Source organism: Madurella fahalii (genome assembly GCF_045866475.1).
Source record: "Madurella fahalii IFM 68171 DNA, scaffold_4, whole genome shotgun sequence".
In the NCBI taxonomy this organism is placed as follows: domain Eukaryota; kingdom Fungi; phylum Ascomycota; class Sordariomycetes; order Sordariales; genus Madurella; species Madurella fahalii.
The window spans coordinates 401259-420735 of record NW_027263974.1 but is presented as its reverse complement, the minus strand read 5'-3'; the positions used below and the strand labels follow the sequence as shown (position 1 = coordinate 420735).

At 52.6% G+C, this 19477-nt stretch overlaps 4 protein-coding genes and 1 non-coding gene across 5 annotated transcripts; 1 reads left to right on the top strand and 4 right to left on the bottom strand.

Moving 5' to 3' along the window:
* Positions 1-383: 383 nt before the first annotated feature.
* On the bottom strand, positions 384-2547 carry MFIFM68171_07123 (uncharacterized protein; the record flags this gene model as incomplete). Its single annotated transcript, XM_071062543.1, has 5 exons — positions 384-1013; positions 1080-1843; positions 1897-2057; positions 2129-2193; positions 2269-2547. The coding sequence occupies 5 exons, from the start codon at positions 2545-2547 to the stop codon at positions 384-386; spliced, it is 1899 nt and encodes a 632-aa protein (XP_070918644.1).
* Positions 2548-8606: 6059 nt separating this feature from the next.
* On the bottom strand, positions 8607-10563 carry MFIFM68171_07122 (Repressed by TUP1 protein 5; the record flags this gene model as incomplete). Its single annotated transcript, XM_071062542.1, has 8 exons — positions 8607-9064; positions 9128-9195; positions 9281-9675; positions 9734-9801; positions 9881-9917; positions 9982-10160; positions 10229-10364; positions 10420-10563. 8 exons carry the CDS (start codon positions 10561-10563, stop codon positions 8607-8609), a joined length of 1485 nt encoding a protein of 494 aa, XP_070918643.1.
* Positions 10564-14205: 3642 nt separating this feature from the next.
* Positions 14206-14550, top strand: MFIFM68171_07121 (uncharacterized protein; the record flags this gene model as incomplete). The annotated part of the gene is made up of 1 exon (XM_071062541.1): positions 14206-14550. The coding sequence occupies one exon, from the start codon at positions 14206-14208 to the stop codon at positions 14548-14550; it is 345 nt and encodes a 114-aa protein (XP_070918642.1).
* A 932-nt stretch (positions 14551-15482) lies between these two features.
* On the bottom strand, positions 15483-15597 carry MP_IFM68171_r16. Its single transcript, XR_011605957.1, has one exon. It is a non-coding gene; the product is annotated as a 5S ribosomal RNA (ribosomal RNA).
* A 714-nt stretch (positions 15598-16311) lies between these two features.
* MFIFM68171_07120 (FAD binding domain-containing protein) lies at positions 16312-17779 on the bottom strand (the record flags this gene model as incomplete). The annotated part of the gene is made up of 4 exons (XM_071062540.1): positions 16312-16899; positions 16964-17035; positions 17096-17662; positions 17744-17779. 4 exons carry the CDS (start codon positions 17777-17779, stop codon positions 16312-16314), a joined length of 1263 nt encoding a protein of 420 aa, XP_070918641.1.
* Between the last annotated feature and the right edge of the window lie 1698 nt (positions 17780-19477).

The window sequence follows — 19477 nt, the reverse complement described above, 5'->3', positions numbered from 1 at the left end:
GATGAGTCGCTGTAGTTTTCAGTCCAGCCGGAAGTAAATATTGAGGTGGCAGCACCATTAAGTTAGGACCGCCAAAGGCAATGGATCCACGGCTGCATTTACGTCTGCGTTTCGTACAAAGAATGGAGATTTGATACTCATGACGATGTGTCAGAGTTACACCATCGGAGCGTCAGAGCTGTTTTATGTTATGTCCATGGCGTGGTAGGGGCCAGCCGCATTACTGTAGAAGAGCGGAGCTAATACTGTAGACAGCAGGTGATGGGGTAGTAATTCAGGATGCTGCACTAATATTACCTTAGGTTGTCTATACGCCTAACGGAGAGTTGCCGGGGAGCCTCTAAACAAACTGTGTTGCTCAAATGCTAATTAACATTACTATACTAGACGGTAAGTGCTGTCGCACGCCGCCGAGTGGCTCCCTTGGTTGCCGATGGTAGCTGGAAATGACGATGGAAGAGTTCCCTCCTGGGTGACAGCAAGTTACCCATATCATCAGGGCTACTTTCGTCCGAAGTAGACTCAATAATACCCCCTGTTCCTTCGTCCCTACGTGCCGAGAGGTGAAAGAAGTCATAAAGAAACGAATGCTCAAGCTGTCGAGGCTTGCCGTCTGCTGTCCAAAACCGCTCCTCACTAAGTTCCTTCGACAGATGCCGCCGAAAATAGCGATCCTGCATCACCCACCATGCGCGCCATGCGCACAAAACTACCAATGTGAGTGGTATTGCTGTTGACCAGTAAACCCAGAAAAGACTGCTAAGTACCGGCATAGGATCTCGAGAATTAGCCGATATACCGGGCTCGCGCGCGGTCAACTCTCCTCCCCCAGCGTCCTCGCCAGTCGCCTGCCAATCGAACATTGATACGCCGAACAGAGTCCCGAGAAACTCGCCCGGTAAAAAGATTGCCGTGATGACCGCGAGTGCCTTCACGGACGAACTATCCCGAGACGAAGCAATCGCCATGCGAGCGTTAAGGATATTGTCCTCTTGGGCCATCTTGCTATAGATCTGACATGGGTTTTTAGCAATAGCGTGGGGTCAGAGGGGTCCTTGCAAGCCAATATCAACACTTACAATGTCAATTTGTGCTCGACATCTCGCTTCCGACATTCCTCGGTCCGTCTCCAGGCTCAAACACATCCGCTGTAGTCCCTCCAGATACTGCCGGATCTCATGCCAGTGATCTCCCAGCGGGCCGGTGGAGGACTGGGCAAAGGTGCGAATGCCGGTGTAACCCGGATAGTCCGGGTCATGCATCCCCATGTCCAGCCGGCTGGGCCCTAGCCGTGGATCGCCTGTGCTCAAGCACTCCTCCAATTCGTCGCCGGCCTGTACCATTAGTTTCACCGCTCGCTCCATCCACCGTACAGTATCGAGAAGCTTGATCGACTCCTTCAGAACATCGTGGGCGTTCCTCATGAGGCTCGCCATGTTCTGGTGCCCGAACACTGACGGCTTCTCCAGGTCCTCGTTACCGAGGCTTAAGCGGCGTATGATTTTGTCCTTCTTCCGGGCTTCCCTGCTGCTAGACTCAGAAGCCGAGAAGTTGCTCACTCTAATTTCGAGAGCCTTCACATGACAAATGTTGTCCGCAATGGCCTCCTCCGTTCGGGAGAACTGCACCTGCAAGAGCACGACTGGTGTGATGAAAGGATGGGCCCAGTGCAACTTACAAGCCTCTAGACGGCGGTCATACTCATCCAGATCCTCAAGATTATGGCGGCGGGGATTGTATGACTGCCGGATGAGAACCGTGGAGCGGCGCAGCTTGAGGTCGTATGTCATTGACAAGAAGTCGTAAGGCGTCTTTGGGTGGGAAGAGAAGGAGAGAATCAAACCTGGCGTGCATCAGGAAACAGGATTTGCTTGGTAGCACGAGAGGATCACTTACTCAGTTTCAGCCGGTAGACAGACCAGAAACGCGACTCAGTGGTGGCGCGGCGGGTGTACTGGAGGGTAGCGGGATGTAGATCCATTGTAGCCAGATCTTCTGGGGTCATGGACAAGCGGTCTTCCCCGCCCTCGGGCGATCTTGCGCTCCGAAAAGCAATCCTGTTCAAACTTTAGTATCTGCAGTGTTCGATGGCAAGAGCGTGGGGGTTGATAAGGTATGCAGTACTCACACACGACGAGTGCACCCCTCCAGCTCATACAGAGGATCAATTTCCCTGGAAGACGTGAAATTGCCCTAATTAGTAACTCGTTAATAAATACCGGCCTTTTTTCCCCCTCCCTCCCTCTTAGAGGTCAAAATGGGACATGCCTTAGCGTCGAGGAAGTGTCCCTGGCGAAATGCGAGATCCAACAGCCTAGCACCAGGTATCGTGTCTTGATTCATCTTGTGGATGACATGCCTGGCGTCATGTTGCGACTGCTCCATGTCCTCTGGCGCGCTCCGGCCGGCAATCCGCCTATAGACGGCATACTCCTCATATTCGACTTTCGATGCCCATTTCTGACTTTCTAACAGGATGTCATCCTGCAATGAAACTTTATCGAAGCTGAACAGGTCAGGATTCTCCAGTCCGATAAAGCTAGTCATGGTTTTGCGTCTTGGGCGCCAAGTTATGATTCAATGGCCGCGGTCCCGAGCACATTAGTACGGTACCTTTCGTGAAGTGGGATTTGATGAGTCAGGCACGGCAAGGGAAAGTTTTAATTCGGGAGGGTGGGTTGGTGCCTGAACTCGATTTGTGCGGGGCACTGTAAGAAACAGGGATATCGAAATGCCAAGCCATGGGCGGATTAACTAGGGACCGCTAGGCAATCCTGTCGGCCGGGCTCCGGCTCGGGCCAATCACTCAAATCTTTACGCGACAAACCTTGTTGCTGACATGCTTAGTGCTCCGTCTGTTGACATGCCCATCCCAGTGGACTGTCGATTCAACGGGCAACAGAAAGAGAAGTTGGTCCCGGTATCAGACCATCGACAAACTAGCCAGGGCCGAGGATGGAGTTGACACGCTCCATTTAGCAAGGGCTATTGCTCTTTGAGGTCCAAGCCCAACAAAGCTATCAGACCCTCTCCCTCATCATGTCGAACCCCGATGGCAAAAAGACGACCATGAATCTGGAGCGGGAAGCTGCGCTTGGACAGCCAGCCGCAATCGTGCCGTTGGTGGACCCTTCGCGACCGTTGTACCTGATGGCTTCGGTTCTGACCAGCCTATCCTGGTCTTCTGGAGGTGGTCTACGGCCTAGCACGGCGGCATAGGCAGCGGTCTCAAGGTCAACTACACTTAGAAGGGCTCCCGGCAGGCCGAGACTGATTGTAACAGCTGTGTCGAGTTCAGCGTCATCGATGATTTTACCATGACCTGCACTTGGTACGAGAAGATAGGAAAGCTGGCCGTCCGCCTGAGGCAACGTGGATACTAGGTACTTAGGCGTTTGGCTGGCGGTTCCACTCACCTTGATGGTTACATGCAGTACCTGAGCCAAAAGCCCCAGCGGCGTTTGGTGAAGGCAGTGGCCGGAGCCTCTGGGTCCCGCAAAGACCTGGAGGCTAATTAGGAGGACTGTTTTGCGGGTAAGGCGAGCGTTAGGGAGGTAGGACTGGCGAAGGGCTGCTTCCCTGGAAGGCTTAACATGACACCATCTATGCCGGCTCAGGCGCCGGCATGCCAGCCGGAGCTGTCGTGTTTCTGCTCTTCGCTCGATGGCAACTTTTGTGGACATTATAAAGTGATGAGGACAGCAGTGTGAATGGTGATGGAGCCCGAATCCAGACGAGTCTACCGTGATCATGTCATCATCAGATAACGGTGCTCACCGGCAATCTGCACCACCTCTTGCTCTTATTATCGCATGTTGTGGGCTTCGTAAGTATGACGCACAGCTTGCCGACTTACCCGGCATCATGGGGACTATTTATGCTTCAGCACCACGCGCTGCGTCCCTCATCCACCATCCTCTTCATACGCCAAACATTGAGCGCCATCATCGTCATCATCCGCGTCATGGCGGAACAGTCAAGGCAACCACAAGCTCCAGCGGGATCGGAAGCCGAGTATACGGCAAGCGCTAAACAAGTTACCGAGACCAATCTCTCCCAAGCGCACAAGCACGGAAGCGAGCATGAAGAACACCGTCAAAAGTATCACGAAGATCATCACCATGGTAGCCAGATGCACGAAGCACATCACCACCAACATCACAAAGAGTGTGAAAGGTTAGCTCTAGATGACCCATCGCATCATTCCGGTCACCCTAAGCATATCGCCAAGGAAGAGTGCAAGCATTCTGTTGGAGGAGAGGGTGGTCATGGGCAACATCATGGAAAGACGTGTTCATGAGGAATGAGGCAAGGAATTGGAATAGTAATCAGTGGAGATGCCATGAATATATCGGTGGGTTGTCATTTCTTGCTTACCTTACCTAACTAGCAAATATGCTGCATCGAGCCCGAAAAGGGAGTGCCCGGTCCTGTACAACGGGAGTTTTGGATCACGTTAATATTGTGGGTGGCGAATGGCAGTTGATGGTCCAGAGGTGTATCACAATATCGTGGGCTCACTCAAGTTGTTCTCAGACGGGGCCACAATCTTTGTCTTGCCATCCCGTCTTTTCAGCAGCTCATCACTCTCAAGCGTTCCCGTGTACTTTCACCTTCTAGATCTAAGTCCAGCTGCGTGTCCCAGAGCTCATTGTTCTTCGCGTTCTCAATCATGGCCGACTCTCGCGAGCAGCTCAAGACTTGGGGCTTCAATCAGAGTAAACGGCCACCCTACGCAGGTTGGTTGCCTTGTTTTTAGCTGCACCCCGCGATAGAACAATGGTAAATCCGCTTAATTGTAATTAATGCCTTGATTAGTGGTACAGATGCATCGATCTCTGCAGGTTAATTTGTTGGAGCCTTGGGAGGATGCGTCAAAGGATGACAGCAATCTCACAACTAACAGCACCTCGTCATCATGCTTAATAAGCTTTTATTTAACAGTACAAGATATTAACGGTTACCAAATCCACGTTTCATCCTCAGAATCCATCCTGCTATCTGTTGTGCATATGGATCTCTCCGTATGCTTGACAGGCTTTGATGATTTTCAGCCCGATCATACTAACTTCCAGCACGTTGTTTGCCCTACGTTTTCACCTTCTCCAAACCCCTAATCATCTCATACATGCGGGAAGTCTCCCATATTCCTTAGTGATGCCTACCACAACATCCCTAAGAAACTCCAAGGTTATATAGAGATCTAATGAGAATTGAGTTCTACTTATACTTTTACTGTATACTTACCAAACCGTGTAGTTGCTTGATTAGCATTTAAAGACTGCGTAGTAACCTGTGGCTTGTGTGGCTTTGCGGGACATACATGTAGCTGCGAGGTACTGAGGGAGCAATATCTAATGAAGGTAGAACTGGTTATATACCACACTGCTGACTCGTCAAAGAGATGCTTTCAGCTATCTGCCCTCCTATTCTCCCTTCTTCCTCTTCTATCTCTATGGGCCGCAGTACACGAGGCTTTTGAGGCTATTAGTTAAGTCTCAACTCCTCGTAATAGCAAAGCATTGAGAATACGCTATGCAGCATCCAGTTGTGGCGCTATAGTCGTGACTGATACGAAAGCGCACTGGAGAATCTGTCTCAGGAGACAATCGAAAGGACAAAACAGGCGTCCGGCTTTTTATGTGAGTGCATCTCGTGGTGACGCAAGTTCTGAGCCTTGAGCGTGAGGGTGTCAGATTAAGAAGCTCGAAGCAGTAGTCTATTCTATCCCTCGAGACCTCAATGAACTATACCGACAACTCATTCAAAGCATGGAATTGGCCTCCCTAAAACTAATTGTCACGTGCATAGGAGCTCAGTAGATGGCTTAGGAAGTGCGTGGAAAGGTTGAAGTCTCTGAAGATCTATCTACTGTAGTAGGAGACTGAAGAACTGGTTTAAATACACAAAGGAAATGGTCTGGGCGAGCTCATATGATGAGCTGCTGAGCTCGGCAGTGAGGGCCGAGCTCTATAAATGCGGTTTCGAGCGCGATATACACCCTAGTTGACTAGCAATTTTGCTTGTCAACTGCACTTTGATAGTTGCGGGAGCTCCCGAGTTGCATTTATGTGTACATGTATTTTTGGTATTAGTATTGTTAGTCGCTTTTGTATATAGGAAGCTGTGTGGTATATAAATCAATTACGGGTTTTAGTACTACAGATCTCCTATAAAATCAGTGTTGCTTGTCAAAAGGGTCAGGTGCCAATCCAAAGGATCAGGATCACAGGATCTAGTGCGGGAGCCAAACCCATATACTCTATTGAGCTAAGGAAGACTGGCAGCCAACTGCGCCACTGTACAGACGTCATCTTGTACGTATATCTCGTCTATAAAAGGAGCAAGCTCTCCAGTATAAATAGAGAGGGGACAGAAGACAACACACACAATCAACACAATCAAGACGAGAGAACATACATAAAATCCTAAACTGTCATTTCCCAAGATTCAGAGGTGCCGTGTTTCCGACAGTCATATCTACACGACCAGCACGTTCGGATCTTTTCCTTACATTCGACAAAGTTGTAGGCCCAGAGCTTGCCGACAGGGGGCGCGTCGCGTACACATAGAAGTTGGTTGGCCATATCTTCTATACCACGCAGTCTCGGTAGAAAAGCACGTACGATTAGGCCTAGTATATACTGAACTATTGCCTTCTCTTCAGAATCTGTAAGCCGATGCGAGTTGGGTGTGGTGTCGTATCGTACAGGCTTGCCGTCGCGTCGGTTTCGGATGGTATTGACTGTCACGTTGTAGATCTTGGCTGCGGCGCGGAGACTAAGTTTTGGGTTCTTTTGAATAGCTTCAAGGGCTAAGATTACCCTAGATTCTCTTGAAGCCGAAGACATCGTTGGGTGTAGAGGATTTTGGTTGTGGTATAGAGAGAAGACGCGTCGCGGTCAAAGTGTTCAATTCGCTTATATGTTCATCTCGCTTATAAGATACGTTATATAAATAAGAACTATAGTTTATACTCTTCTCTCTGGGTACTTGCCAGAGAATAAGATATTAAGTTTAATTCATTTTACTACTTAAGGTGCTACTATCCATACGGTCCCTAGGATCTACTCTAGATATTATATTTGAATATATTATCCGGATCTTTCGGCTAATATTTTCCTACTTCGGCGGAATGCTCCCGTTTTTATTGTATAGCGGAGTAAGTTATAAATTGGGGGCATGACTTGTTGTGGAAGGTAAGTGGTATAATGCATTCTGGTGCCGGCGTCAACAAGATTATGGGCTTGTCCTCCTACCATACGGATTAGCAAGGCCCCTGTTATGCATAGTGGGTCTTCGCCGCCGTCGAGAAATATACCTTGACTTCCGGCTAATTGATCGCGAATACTGCCTTATCCTGCGCACTGCCTGCTTCTTAACCACGAGAGAAATATTGAAATGGTGCAGAAATACATATCTACACCCACATATCCATCAAAACAAGGGGGAGGGCAAAGGCGGCCAAATGCGAGACAGACAAGATAGACAAGACAGGCCAGACGACACTACCACAAACTAGATCCTTGCAGCTTAAACAAGGTCAAAACAACATGTGCAGATAGAGCTCCCTCTGATCAGAGGGAGATTGCTTTGCACGCAAGGAGAGCTCGTCAATTGAGCTTGCAACAAGTGTGAAGAAAAGTACTGAATTTATTGTCCTGTCTAAGGAGCAATGGCCAGGACGGCCCTACTTATGGCGCAAAGGAAAAATGGACCTACGGCAAGTTCCAGCCCCGGGGTATTATCCTAGTAAGTGTGTCCATCTGACCAGAGGGACCCCCGCCTTCTGGGGGCAGTGTTTCCCAACTCAGTATTCATCCACCGGTTCCAGTGCTTATGTTCACAAACGGGACACGAAGCGAGTCATGGTTCGCGTTTTACTAAGAGGTAACATCTCGCCCGGTTCCAAGGTCCTGTTATACACCATGAAGGTTACTTCGGGATGTGAACAGCATGCAGGCCACGCTAGCCGGAAACGCCTTGATAGATCCGAACATCGCGGTGTCTCCATTGATTCTTAACTTTACATTGCAGATGAGGCATCCGAAACATAGTAGGTGAGCCTAAAGCCGTCGCCGAAATGGCCCAACGGGCAAGGACACGTTTCTCTAATCAACACCTATAACGATTTAACGGATTTTAAAGATGAGCCAGGCCTACCATCGGCACTCCTATAACTTGATCCATAGCAGAAGAATCCGGGCAGCGCTCCATAGACGACAACTTCCGCTCTTGATGTCGAATGATACTGTCTGGGCCGGCCAGCCTGTGCCCGCATGGAGTGGGAAGCCAAGTAGAAAGACAGCACAAATATTCTCAGACCCCAGAGAGGTAGACGCCTCTCCGAGCCGAGCCATATAGATGACGATATTTTCAAACCTCCCATGGTCTCCATGTGCTAGAATAAGCCCGCCGCGAACAAGAATTAATTAGGGTGAGAGTCCATATCGAGCATGGGCTCCCGGCATCCGTAAGTAAGGAGTTACTGCAGGCCAAAGAACATCACAGCATGGGTAACTGAACAGCATCGCATAAATTCCCTCTTATAAGTATCAACTCCAAATCACCCAACCCGGTTTATGGCGTTTTCCCGGACCATTCCATTAACGCCTCCCCAAACTCGTCCGCCTCCCCCGCCCCTGCTTCTGGCTCTCCTCATCCGACGAATCGCCGACCAGCCCAGTAACACTCGCGCAGCTCCTCGTGTCATTCGCCCCGTCCTGTGACTCGTTCCCGTCGGCCGGGGACTTGAGTATGCTCATGCGGTCCACGTGGATGCTGGTGTGCACATACACGCGGTTGTCGTGATTATGACCGCCGCCGCCGCCGCCGCCCCCAGGCCCACCGCCAACCGTGTTCATCAGATTCGCCTGGCTTTTGCGGAACCCGCTCTGCATGGCGCCCGTGGCGTCGGAGACGGGGTCCATCTCGTACCGCCCGGTAGTGCCCATCACGCGCGGGAGCAGGCGGCGGAGGAGTAGGCGGAAAGAGGGTAGGCAGGGGCAGATTACGCCCACATCGAGCTCGATTGCTGACCAGAGGGATGCTTGGGCTATGTCCCCTGTTCAGATAGTTAGTACCCATGTGTGCGAGGGAATAAGCGCTGTTGGGAGGGCAAGCTTACTGGTTGGATTGCTGGTTTGGGTGAACTCGTTTATAGTTTTGAGGCGGATCAAGCTGATAATCGTGACGCTTTACTAGGAATGTCAGCAACGTATGTTCAGGGCCATGCTAGTCGGGGGCATGCCGCAGAAGGGCCGATCTCAGCTGGACGTACACTGCGCCGACGAAAAACATCATACCCCCCATGATCTTCTTCTTCCAGTGCAAGTTCAGCGCCAACAGCTGGGGGAACGGCAGCGCCAGCAGCCATACATCGAAAGCAATGCCCGTGACGGCCGCCACCCACACGAGCACGTTGGCGTTCCCGCAGTGGCCGTCGTGATGATGGCTTTCCCATCGCGTCCAGAATAGCTGGATGGGCGTGCACTGGAACACAACGGCGAAGAAGAAGCTGATATTGTACGCGACGTTGAAGATCATGGTGTACTGCACCAGGCGGCCGAGTTTGTTGTCTCCCTTAGTCGAGAAAACGCGCAAGTAAAAGAGAATGATGGAAGCGCAGACGAAGAAGCGGGTGAGCGTGTAGAGCAGCATCTCGCCAAAGAATAGCTGTTTCGAGTGGGTAAGCCGGATGAAGTTGGGGGTTTAGGTGCGGCTGCTGACTGACCTGCATGATCCTGGTGATGTCGTCAAACGAAACGAACCAGATGTCTTTGCTCTGGCCGATGTTTATGGCTAGTCTTCAGTTAGACATGGGGCGTTTTATGAATAAAACGGAAGAAAGCGGGAGGAAAGGGGGTTGAGGTGGTCGCACATAGTATGTTGAAAACCGTGAAAGCAGCAGCGCCGATCTAGAGTTGCGGTTAACTAAGATACGAACGGGTTGTTTCACCTCAGATACGGACAGGGACGTACGAAGCCGAACAAGTTGCAAAGGTCGTCCCACCAAAAGAAGGCTTGCGTTAGGACGCGGGCAACAATGCGGAGTAGCACCGCGACCACGGCAAACCCGATGAAAACGGCATAGGTTGGGATGAGGCTATGGTCGGCCTCGACCGGGAGACCGCAGAGGTGGGAGGTGATGTTTTTGGCGGCTGCATGACATCAGTGATTGTGCCTCGCGCAGGTCTAATGGTATCTTAGTAGGCAAGGACACCCATACTGAGAGCCTCCTTCACCTCGCAGTTGACAGTGATGCATGCCGTTGCCTGGTCGTTGAGCTTCCGGTCCAAGCAGATGCAGCCGGCGTCGGTTATGGCGCAAGGCGACTGGTTAATCGCACCAAGCAAGCATTTCCGCTTATTCCAGAGGTCAGCTCGCCATTTCTTCCTCAAGCCCATCTCTTGCACGTACTGCGCAGTCTGGCAGGGACAGGTTGGCCTCCTCGAGCGAGATTGGGCTGGCGACATGATCGTTGTCACCGGTGGCGGCGACAGCACCGTAGAGAGAGAGAAGACACAAGCCAAGAATGGCGCATGTGTTTCTGATGGAGAACATATTAAGTCACCATTCGCGGTGGGAATTGCAGCCCTCCCAGGCCGGGAGGAAATGCACCGGGGGAGGATGAAGGACGGCGGAGACCGAAATCGAACTCTCCGCGGCCGCTACTGGACGGGCAGCGGAAACACCGCGACTACATATACAGTCTGCCATCCTACCTCAATCATCCGGGAAAGGACCCTTTCCGGACCCGATTCCGCAGCCATGGAACCTCGCATATTGAGACCACGGCGGGTGCTTGGCGGATCGTCAAAACTGACTGCAGCGTATGCAGTGCTTGTAAATAGACAACTTATCCGAAAAGGTCGCATCGAGTCAGCGCTCATAATCTCGTTTCTGGGCAGCTCTGACACGGTATCGCCGCCCCTCCCGACGGTGGAGTTAGCCTGGGCCCCAGCCTCCCTTCAGCGAGAGCGAGGAGGAACGTGACTGGGCCGAGGCAACTCAACCGACTCCTCAGATGAATAGGTGAAGACGCCATGGAATCTGGGCCCACTGAGGAGTGGACCGAGGGATGGGCCTGGAAGCTGACAGATACCCCATCCGGTATCGCCGCCGATAAAAACCAATGTTGTGCGACGCGTCGAATGAGAAAGGGGCGCATTTTTGCCGCCCAACTGAAGCATCCGAAGCGTTGAGGTTCGTGCAACTCTAAGCACTACCTAATCATGCGAGAACATACCTACCTTAAGTAGCGTACTATGTAGTGTCGGCATCATTTATGTAGAATGCTCAAGGCCAAGTGCCGAGGTGCCGTCACTTTAGCGTCCTGCACAACAGGCGAGCCCCTGAGTCCTGAGTCCTAAGTCCTGGCGTTGTGCCTGCCAAGTCGAGGAGTTAGCCGAACGCCGCCCTGATCCTGGGACGATCGATTTTGTTAACGATTACGAGCGGAAAGCTGACACTCTCGAAAGCTGGGCTGCTCCAAGTTGAGTTGGGTGGGTAACTCGGTTGCACCAGGGTTTTATGGGGCTGCAGGGGGGGCATCCCACCAACCAATTGCTAGGGATGCCCATGACCTGGGAATTTGAACGCCGCTGCGAAGTTTTCCCATTCCCGTTCCGGAATACAATTGCGAGGATGGTTCGCGCACTCTGCCGGGCAGTCGAGTGAGCGGTGCGACACTCGGCACGTCTGCTCGGCGCGCCGGACCCCCTGCGGGCGAGCGAGACGGCCCAGACGGGCCCGGGCAGCCGTGGGTGCTCAGGCTCCGCCAGAGACCTTTACGGCAGGACGCATCTCCCGGTATCCAGCGCAGCTTCCACGCTTAACTTCACTTTTCCAGAGCCATCCTGCTAGACCCTCTCTCTGACACCAGACCTCATCTGTTGCAGACAGCCTAGTAGGTACCAGGGCACAGCGTAGTAGATTGTACTGTACTGCATGCTCTGTCTGGCCACTGCTGTACGTGTATATGTATGAGGGATCGCAATAAAGATTAGTGCAATCCTCTGCTAGGCGAAATCTCTACCCTGGGGAAACGCAGGATTTCCCTGAATGCGGGGCCAGTTGCTGAGACCCGCTCAGAAAAAGCAGCCAAGCACTCCTTTGGCCCAGCACATCTGCACAAAGGATGACTTTCACGGTTACACGTACGTGTACATCCTCATCAAAACCACAAGGGAGGGCAAGGGCTAATGTGGGGTCTCTGAGAGCCATGTGGCAACCCTGAAAGTGTGGGTCCCTGATGGTCAGCCTCCAACAAAGCACTTCCAGGATTCTCCACTTTGCAGCCGATTGTCGTGCAATTTGCGCCATCCAACCTAGCACAGCGCATGGGTTGGCCGGTGCCCTACCATGCTTCTTCACATGACACAGACGGAACGTTTCGCCCCGGCAATAGGAAGCATGGCATCCACCATATCGTCCAAGAGGCCAGAAGTATGCTAAGTAGGTGAGGTTATTAGGGCTTTGACCCCTCGAACTCCTTGAATGCTAGTGGTTCGGTCGGTGAAGCCCCCGACCCAGGGACCCAGCACTACTCCGCTTCTGTCCACATCCATGGGGAGATCCGGGGTTGATCGGTAGGGCATCCGGGGAGGAAAAGCTGGCGGTGAGTCTGGAGACGGTCATCAGAGAGCTATGTACCCTAGCCTTGCAGTCTGGACAATTCACAGACGCCCCTGGCTCAATATCGGACTGGCCGCCTGCCTGTGATACACGGTAGTTCAAGGAGTTCTCCAGCACCTGCATGGAGATCAATCAGACTTTCGCCAGTCCCAATGATGCACATCATAGATTACAAGCGAATGTGCAACTTTGGCAAGCCGGCGGCATTGGTCGCGTCTACAAGCTAGAGGCCCGGAGGTGCTGGTTGGTGCCGGGAATCGGAGACAGCACTTACAATCGAAACCGTCAGGCAAACATTCATGAAGTGTAACTGGACCTGAACTTCTGCAATAGCAGAATGATAGCGGAACCGCTACCAGGAAGTGGCAAGCTCAAGACCGAGTTGTCAAGGTGTCCTTGGAAATGCATGGCGCCCCGAAACATCGTACTCGGCGCGACCGCGTCGAGGTTGCAACGATCTCCGATGCAACTCGGATATCTTCTTGTTCTAGATCCGCCCAACAGCTACCAAACTGGAAACGTGCACCGATAATTTGAATACATGAAGCTGTCACAAATCATCTCTCCTGGTTGTTGACGGTCGGCGGCCTCGTATCCGAGACGCGGCCGAAACCCGCGAGGCGCCCGCTTTGGATTTGATCAAGTTGACTACGCCGTACTTCTACATAAGGCAACCAAGTACTGACTTGAATACTCTCGACCCGTGGTACCTCGCGAAGCCGCAGTCTCTGGCCCCAAACATTTTGTTATGACGGACTCCAAGGAAGCTGGAGATCATACTGCCTGGGGCGTCATCAGGCATGCTCCCGGTGCGAGGGCCAAACCCTCACCAAACCGCGCAGCAAATAAACCCCGATTTGCGCTCGTTGTGCCCCAGACAGCTATTTCCAAGAGCCTGACTAAGGTCTCCGTAGGTTGCAAATGGATGCTTTCCCGCATCCACAACATACCCGGAGACTTGAGCTTTCAATTCCTCACTCTCCCCGGGCAGGTAATACAGCTACAACTTATTGATACGTACGCACTGGAATGTTCTCTGCCAATTGGAATCCCTTTAATATCGATGTTAACGCAGCCAATTGACTCCGGGGCCTGCAATGGAAAGCATGTGTGCAAACCGCGCAGTGGTGTGAATAGGGTGGGTGTAATTATTATGAGAGTTCTTGAATAACGTTATGTTTTGAGAATATTGAGACCCACGGACAGAGCTTTGTGGGTAGGAACAATATCAAGTTACCCCCGGTCTGGCAGCTCCAATGCGGCATGATTTCAGCGGAGAAAAACAATAGAAACACAATAACGGATCCTTATTCATGGAGCACAGTAAAAGTTCGCGCACCCCAAGCCATCCCATGAGGGCCTCTACTTATACCTCCAATCCGTCACGTGCAAGTCACGTTTGATTTTCATCCCTCTTTCCATTCCATCAACCCGAGAACCGCTGAGCTCTCAGTTACCAAGTCTCTCCAAGGCAAGGCTGGCCCTTCCTGTCACTTTCAGAGCATCATGATTTAGCTGACAGCTGACTTCAAAGTCAGCAGATACCTACCTCAGCCGCCAACCGCCAGCATGTGCTACATCAAGCGCCTCCACTGGGCCTGCGGCTGCTACTTTAGTGCCGTGCCCAACCGCCCATGCGATAAGATGGGAACTCGTGGCTGTCGGCCCCGGCACCTTCCCGAGAGGATGCGCCTCACAATCAGCTGCCAACACCACGCTGCCAACGATCCTAGCGACGAGCGCCTCAGCGAACTCGTCGACCGTATGTTCCGGCAGATGGACGAGAGCAACAGAAACACCGCCGCCGCCGCCGCAGCCGACCAGAATGTTACAAGCGACGGAGCTGGCGGCGTTAGCGGCAACGGCAACGGCAACTCCATCACCGACAGTGGCGGCAGCGGCAGCAGCGCCTAAAACCATGAGTTGAGGAGGACTGAGTTGAGGAAGCTAGGATGGGATGAGGAAAGTCATTTGGGGTGCACTACCTCAAGGCGAACAACGATCTTTCCGCATTTTCGTCATTGTCTAGGAACTAGCGATGGAGTCTCTCCTCATTCGGAAACTTTTCACTGGAGTGATCGGAGGTATCATAGAGGAGGATACACGGGGTTGTAGACCGGGAGTTCTCGTGGGAAGAAATCATCGATCCCCCAGGCAGAGTTTCCATCTCGGTCTAAGTGAATTCTTTGAGGGAGGCTGGGAACACAGGTAGCAAATTTATGGGTCCACATGCGCTCTAATTAGTGGGAATTTGGTGATGCCGAACCGTGTCTGTCTGCGTGATCGAAGCCGGCCTCAGTTCCTGCTCGTCCTTACTCCATGACGGCGACTTGCAATACGTTGGAGTTTGTTTTCAATCTTTTATTGCAATGTAATTTGCTCGGCTATTCTTCCCACCGCTCCAGTTTATTGGCGCTGGCTCTCAGGAAGTTTGCAGCCCTCACCGATCCAGGAAACGACATCTATGAGTTCCGAGGCGCATTCCCACTCGACAGCGCAAAAGCATTCGAGGTCAAGCAGATGGTCTTGTTTGGGTATTGACGTGAATCTTGCAGTTAACCGTTCTGTATGCGGCAATTCCCCGGGGGGGGGGGGGGGTGGTTGCAGAAGTTTTGAGAGAAGCGAATTGCCAGCATTCGACCCATGGCACAACCGTCCTGCAGAGCCATCTACGGCCAATCAAAGTAATTCAATGTCTCAGCGATACCGGGGTCAAAAGTGGAGAGCGTGAGATCTCGTCAAAGGCTTTGGGTTGCCAGTATAGTTCAGTGTCCCGTTGCCCCGGAATGGGGATTAAGCGGCGGGAAGTTACCTCATAATGCGCTCCTATCGCCAATACCTATCACATACGACCATAGACAGTAGAGAACTCGGGATCCCGTCTGCTCTCCCTTAGATAAGCTACTGATCGCCGAATTAGTAGTTGGGTCGGTGGCGACCAGCGAATCCTCGGTGTTGTATGTTTTTGGTGTCCTTATTAACTTTTGCTTGCCGTCCCGTGGCTCGCATACTTTCGGGGCTCCGGAGCTCTAGGCATCGAAACTGAGAGTCTGCAGCAGAATGCGTGCGACTCATGAAAAGCGTTGATCCGAACGGGCCTCCTTCCGGTCGGCCAAGACCCGCAGATCCCCTCCGGACATGTAAACGGTAGCGGCACTGACACACATGGCAGACCCCGGCGTTCGGCCTCGTGGAATAGGGATGTACGGGAAGTCCCGACAGTTTCACCTCCGATTCCTTGGCGGCCGTAAAGGCGGAGCTTTTCCGGCCATACAAAGGGTGTTGGGGAAAGCCTGGGGAAGGGGTTGGCCGTTTCAACGTCTCCCATCAGTGGATGCATGCCGTTGGTTTAGAGGGTGCTGTTTCCCCGACTAATTCCGATATCCAGGGGACTGATGTGATGTGCGACTCTGATTTCCGCAGTCTGCCATTGTCAAAGTCGAAGTGAGACCTCTTCTGGCTTTGAGACATGGGCAAGCCAGCCATCTTGCGGCCACAAGCAGGTCAGTTGTCGATACCTAGGTACCCAATCAACATTGTCCATCGGGTGTCAATGTTAGTTAATGGCAAAATACTGACACAATTACAAGGGAACTCAAACCGTCCACCAATGAGCCCCTAGAGCAACAATTCCCGATCCTTGCCCAGCCCAAACCACCCACCTCAGCCACAAACTCATGCAGCCTGCTTTGGTGCGTCCTTGTAATGCTGGGTGAAGTCATATCTCACATCCATTGGCCCCAACAACAGCTCCTTCAGGAACGCGTCGTCCGTCTCGCCCTTCTTCAAAAGCTGCAGGAACTCGTCCCTCTCAAACCTCGTGTCCGGTTCCTTATCCGACACCCTCCTGAAATTCTCGGACGAAATCGGGTCGATGATGGTCTTCCACTTTTCAATCCTCTTCTCCGAGTACAGTTCGAGGATGGAGTCGTCCGCCTTGCCATCCCATATCCCCGCGAGGCAATCGTACAAGCCACCGACGTCAACAAAGCCACCCGTGATACCCAGACCGCCCCAGGGATTGCAGAGGTGAGCGGCGTCGGCGGCTAGCAGGACACGGCCGACGCGGAACTTGGGCGCGCACCGTTGGTGCATGCGGTACGGGGAGAAGTTGATCATCTTGTACTCACCGGGCTTGGGGTGGCCGGGGAGCATCGCCTCGAACTTCGCCGGCTGGCGGGCGAGGTACTCTTCGCGGGAGAGACCAGGCGTCTCGCCGTAGGTGATGCGGTAGAGGCCGTCGTGGGTGATCTGGGCGGCCATCTGTTGTATGCGACAATCAGAAAAGCCGCCATTTAACCCGGCCTGGGAAAGTGTGCAGACTTACGAAGAAGTTCTCCGGGTGAATGATGAAATTCGCATCGTGCCACCCAAACTTGCCCTTGAAGTCGTAGTACGTCTTGCATTCCGTCAGCACCCCGTCCACCCTTTCCAGCACTCATTCCAAGAAAGCGCTCACGTTGGTCGCAATAATCTGCGCATCCCACGTCATCCCGGGGAACTCGTCCCCGAACAATGCCCTCCTCACCGCCGAGTTCGCCCCGTCGCACCCGACCACGTAGTCCCCCTCCACCCTCTTCTTCCCCCCGTCCTTCAGCTCCACCTCCACCCACGCCGTCCGCTCGTCCTGCCCGACCCCGACAACCTTGTGCTCCCAGTCCACCTTGCCCCCGAGCTTGACCACCTCATCCAGCATCATCTGGTCCAGGTCCTGCAGCACGAGACAGTGCGTCCTCAGATCCTGCCCGTCGACGTCCTTGAGCACCCGGCCCGCGTCGAATCCGGAGATGTACGAGTGGTCGTCGGCGCGGCGCCAGCACATGGTGTCGAGCACGAGGCCGCGGTCCCGGATCTTGTCGATGATGCCGGCCCGGATGAACTCGGGGATGGCGGGCGTGCCGTAGTGGGCTGCGCGCGGTTGCTGGTCGAGGTGCGCCGCCGCGTCGAGGATGTGCACGGGGATCGAGTGCCGCGAGAGGAGGAGGGCGAGGAGCAGCCCCGAGGGGCCGGCGCCGACTATGACCACCTGGTGGTTTTGGGAAAGGGAGGTGTGAGCTAGTGGGAGGTGGAACTAGGGAGGGAACGCGGCGCCGAGTGGGGGAGGTACCTTGTTGAAGGGGCGTTTGGGGCGTGAGTCGGTCATGGTGGGGATGGAGGAAGGGCAATGGTGATGACGGCTGCGAGGTGAGATAGGACAAGTGCTAGGGTTGGAATTGCAGACAGCATGCTGGTCAGGTCAAGCGCGACGCACACATCATAGGGGTCTTCTTGAGATTAATATCCTCCTCCCACGATAGGTGGCTCGCGGTTCCCCGCATCCGCCGCGACGGAAGCCAAGATGCGGGATGGGTAGCACGATGTAACGGGCTAGAACATGGGGTCACGATTCACGAAACGAGCCATGCAAGACGAGGCATTTTGCCGACGCAAGGTGCAGCGAACTGCGCGAAGGATCAGGTTCTTTGTTTTATTGCCGTTAGCTGTGACCACGCGAACCGGCTTCCTGGTTCGCGCAACGACTATCAGATGCAGCCGGTGCGGGGAAGAGTTGGGGTGTTAAGGCAGACGGGCTCGGCAGACGACAACCGTGAAGGCGGAGAAAATAACCCGATCTTGAGCTTCCTATGAGGCAGTGGTTCGCAATTTTGACAGAAAGAGGAATCGGGAGAGGAGAATATAACAACTCCGTCGCCACTTACATAGAGCAGAGTACGCTCTTCAATTATCCTACATGCAATTTCCTAATTGATCTCTGAGCCGCTCCGAGAGAGGCTGAACCTACGGTACTACTAATAATCTTAGAATAACCATCTCATCTAAAGTCAGGTTAAACGGATTTTCTTAACCCGAGATCTTGCATGGTTTTTGATGGTATCAGCGTTAATGATCCGAATGCATTCTAGGTGCTGATGCAGCGGAGTGTCGTCTCAACTTGTTCCTCTCGGTTTCGGATGACACATACCGCAGACTCCACATCCCCCAGGTCCTCCCGCACAGAAACCCCTTGACCGAGACAGAGGCTTATTCGCCAGAAAGCGGAAGATGTAGACAGTTGCTTTCAGGGAACCCGCCAGTCCTGAGCTAGTAGACAGTATCTACAATAATAGGGACATTAGTACTCTCTTCCACTATAATTAGGTTCTGTTGAGCATAGTGATCATCCTTAAATGGAGTTTGAAACCATCACGATCATCTCGATTGCCGAGGATGATTTACAAACACCCTCGCCAGCTCTCCTTGATTAACCGAACAAAAACTGCCCACGACAGGAACTCTGCTTTCACATCATACCTGACAAACCTAACAAATACAGACTGTAGTTAACGCTCACACCCGGACTGCCCATCTAATAGTCGGCCCCCGATTCCCCGGTATAGTCAATGTGACACTTAGATGCAATGCTTAACTTTGGCATAGAGTGCTACAAATTCCGGATTCTTAGAGGTCAGCTCAGTGGGCCCGTGACGGAATTGGGGCTCCTTCCTTCGCTCACTTCGTGCATACCCGCTCGTAAGCAGCAATCATCGAAGCTTCAAGTATTTATGGACGTGATATCCAGATACGATGACAACCCAAGCATTATACAGGCAGGTAAACAAGGCCTTCTTTTACTAGAGCATAGCCTCAATGTTATTCTCCCGGTGCTTTTCATCCCTAATCTTCCCCGGCGTTTCTAATGTAGCCATTGACAATTAGGTGGGCTTTTTTGATGCTCCGTTGAGTAGCATCGACTAGTTGAATGGATCAAGTGTGTTAATTAAGCTATTGATATCCGACAGCACAGTTAAACTGAATCGCCTACCCGTCACCGGACCGCGTGCGGGTTTACATGGGAAATACC